Source organism: Pocillopora damicornis, chromosome 10 (assembly GCF_964200805.1).
Source record: "Pocillopora damicornis chromosome 10, jaPocDami1.2, whole genome shotgun sequence".
Lineage (NCBI taxonomy): Eukaryota > Metazoa > Cnidaria > Anthozoa > Scleractinia > Pocilloporidae > Pocillopora > Pocillopora damicornis.
This window is the reverse complement of record NC_142679.1, coordinates 12376296-12378795: the sequence shown is the minus strand read 5'-3', so window position 1 is coordinate 12378795 and position 2500 is coordinate 12376296. Positions and strand designations below refer to the sequence as shown.

The 2500-nt window shown below is 37.7% G+C and overlaps 2 protein-coding genes and 1 pseudogene across 3 annotated transcripts in view; all 3 read left to right on the top strand.

Moving 5' to 3' along the window:
• LOC149038971 (uncharacterized) overlaps positions 1-2500 on the top strand; it is a 12247-nt pseudogene that overhangs the window by 1965 nt on the left and 7782 nt on the right. The gene's annotated exons all lie outside the window — the stretch shown is intronic.
• Positions 54-1424, top strand: LOC149038975 (uncharacterized). The gene has a single exon (XM_089185737.1). The coding sequence runs from the start codon at positions 54-56 to the stop codon at positions 1422-1424; it is 1371 nt and encodes a 456-aa protein (XP_089041863.1).
• LOC149038974 (ATP-dependent DNA helicase PIF1-like) overlaps positions 2167-2500 on the top strand; it is a 2731-nt gene continuing 2397 nt past the window's right edge. The window contains exon 1 of the mRNA XM_089184274.1: positions 2167-2500. This exon is cut by the window's right edge and continues 2397 nt beyond it. The gene's annotated coding sequence lies outside the window, so the exon portion shown is untranslated.

The following is a 2500-nucleotide window of genomic DNA, read 5'->3' as shown; positions in this document are numbered from 1 at the left end:
CAAGGTGCACCAATGATAAACAACAACCAAAGAAATTTTCGAAAGAGAATGATATGATTCCTTCATTAGTTCCTTCTCAGCTTGCCGGCTTAACCCAAGTAGAAGAAATGCTTATTGCACGAGCACTTCCCATTATGCGTGTTTACATAAAGCCTGTTGGGCAACGGGGCTATTCAGGTCACTGTATCAACCTTCCACAGAATGTAGGTGAACTAGCACATTCTCTACCAAGATACCCAAAAGATTTATCTGTTATAGTTGTCAAGATGAAAGATAAAGACAACAGCTTTAAAGATGTAACAGTTCGAAGACAATTGGATTGGCTTATTAATAACAATCCGTATTACAAAGACATAATTATCAACAACGATTCTTTGAACTCATTGCCTTTGCATGATGTACCACAAGATCTACCTTCAATAGAAACAGAAAATCTTGAAAACAGTGAAGCTAGTGAGCCTGACTTAGGGCCTCAAAACGAAGAAGATATAGTTTATAATGAAAGTACAGAAATGAGTAGTTTTCTACCTATTCCTGAATGTCAACAGCAAGAAGTTCAAGCTATACAACAACAGTTGTGTCACCAGCCTACACATATGCCTTGGCCAACAGTAGATAATGAGCCATTGAATGAGTATCTAACTCCTTTCTTAGCAACATTAGCTTTCCCTACATCATTTCCTGATGGCAAGGGTGACCCTACCAATCCTTCACTTCACAGAGATGTACCTCTTGCAGAAAGAGTTAAGCATCTTTTAAGATTTAGAGAAAATATAGATGGCAAGTGGCTATACCGCTTTGCCAGTCATCCAAGATTTGCTTACTGGGCTTTGAATATGATCCAAAGAAAACGTATTCTGCAGCAAACAGGAATATTTCTCAAACAGAATCCTGGAGAAGCACATCTGACTGTAGAAGAACTGCAACAAATGGCAGCTGACAACAACACAAATGTTTTTGTATCTAAGTTATCACGCTATCTTAGTAACATAACTGGCTCAAATGCTTATTGGCATAAAGCTAAAGAGGATTTAAAAGCAATAATAAGTCATGTTGGAGCTCCAACATTCTTTTTCACTTTTTCCTCTGCTGACATGCATTGGCCTGACCTACATGCATTATTTAGCAGCTCATTAAGTGATACTACACCTGAGAGCAGACGGCAGAATGTCATTAACAATCCTCACATCACTGACTGGTTCTTTACACAGCGTTTAGAAAACTTCATTAAACATTGGTTGTATAATTCACTGGATGCTGAGTGGCACTGGTACAGATTTGAGTACCAAGCCAGAGGTAGTATACACTGTCATGGTGTTGCAAAAGTTAAGAATGACCAGGATTATGTCAACTTTCAGAAACAGCTCTTAAAGGCTATTTGGCAGAAGTGCCCCTTGATAAAACTGAACAATCAGATATTCTAGAACTAAACAAACAGATACTGGAAGGAAAAAAAGCTTCTCAAACTGTATGTGAATATGTAGACTGGTTATTACCTACATACAATCCAGACCCACCAGAGGACGGTTTTTGGATTAAACCCTTCTTTCATCCTTGCCAGAGGCAACACAAAGATATTATGAACACTCAACAATCTGATGATGATTATGTAGACTTACTGAATACAGTACAAAGGCACACTCGTTGCAGTACCAATTATTGTCTTAGAAAGAAACAGAATGAAACAAATGTTAAGTGCAGATTTAACTTTCCATTTCAACCTTGCACTAGTACAACACTAGAATTTGAACCAATTCATACAAAAGATGGAAGTCCCAAATACAACGCCAAAGTAATAACAAAGCGCAATGATGGTAGGCTAAATAATCATCAGCGCCTCCAACTGTAAGGCTGGAGGGCAAACTGTGACATTCAGGTGGTAATTGATTACCATGCATGTGTTGAATACCTTGCCAAATATGCATCTAAAGGAGAACCAAGGTCACCAGTATTACAATAGGCATTTAATTCTATAATGCACTCTTGCAAAAACAACAGTAACCCTACAAAACTCATTAAGAAAGTGATCATGAAGTCACTTGGTTTTTTTTTATTTTGGATTTTTCTGCACAAGAGACAATGCATCATCTTATGTCACTTAAACTGGTAAGCTCATCCTTTAATGTGGTACCAATCAGTTTAAATGGTTCTCGCAGAATCAATACTAATTCTTTTGATGGCGGTCTTGTTACAAATGAATCGCTGCTGGATGTTTATGCAAACCGTGAAAAATATGCCCAAACCGATCCAAATATGGTCATGTTAAATTTTGTAACTTTTGCCTCCAAATACAAACTTGTGAACAAAAAGCTAACAAGTCAACCACAAAACACTGTACCAAGAGTTTTCCCTGTTTTTTCTTCCAATCCAAAGGGCCCAAATTTTGGCCTTTATTGTAAATATCAGTTGCTTAGATACAAACCTTGGCAGACTACACAGGAAAATGCTTGGGGCGATCAACCAGGTTCTGACGATATATATATTACTTCATGGAAAGCAT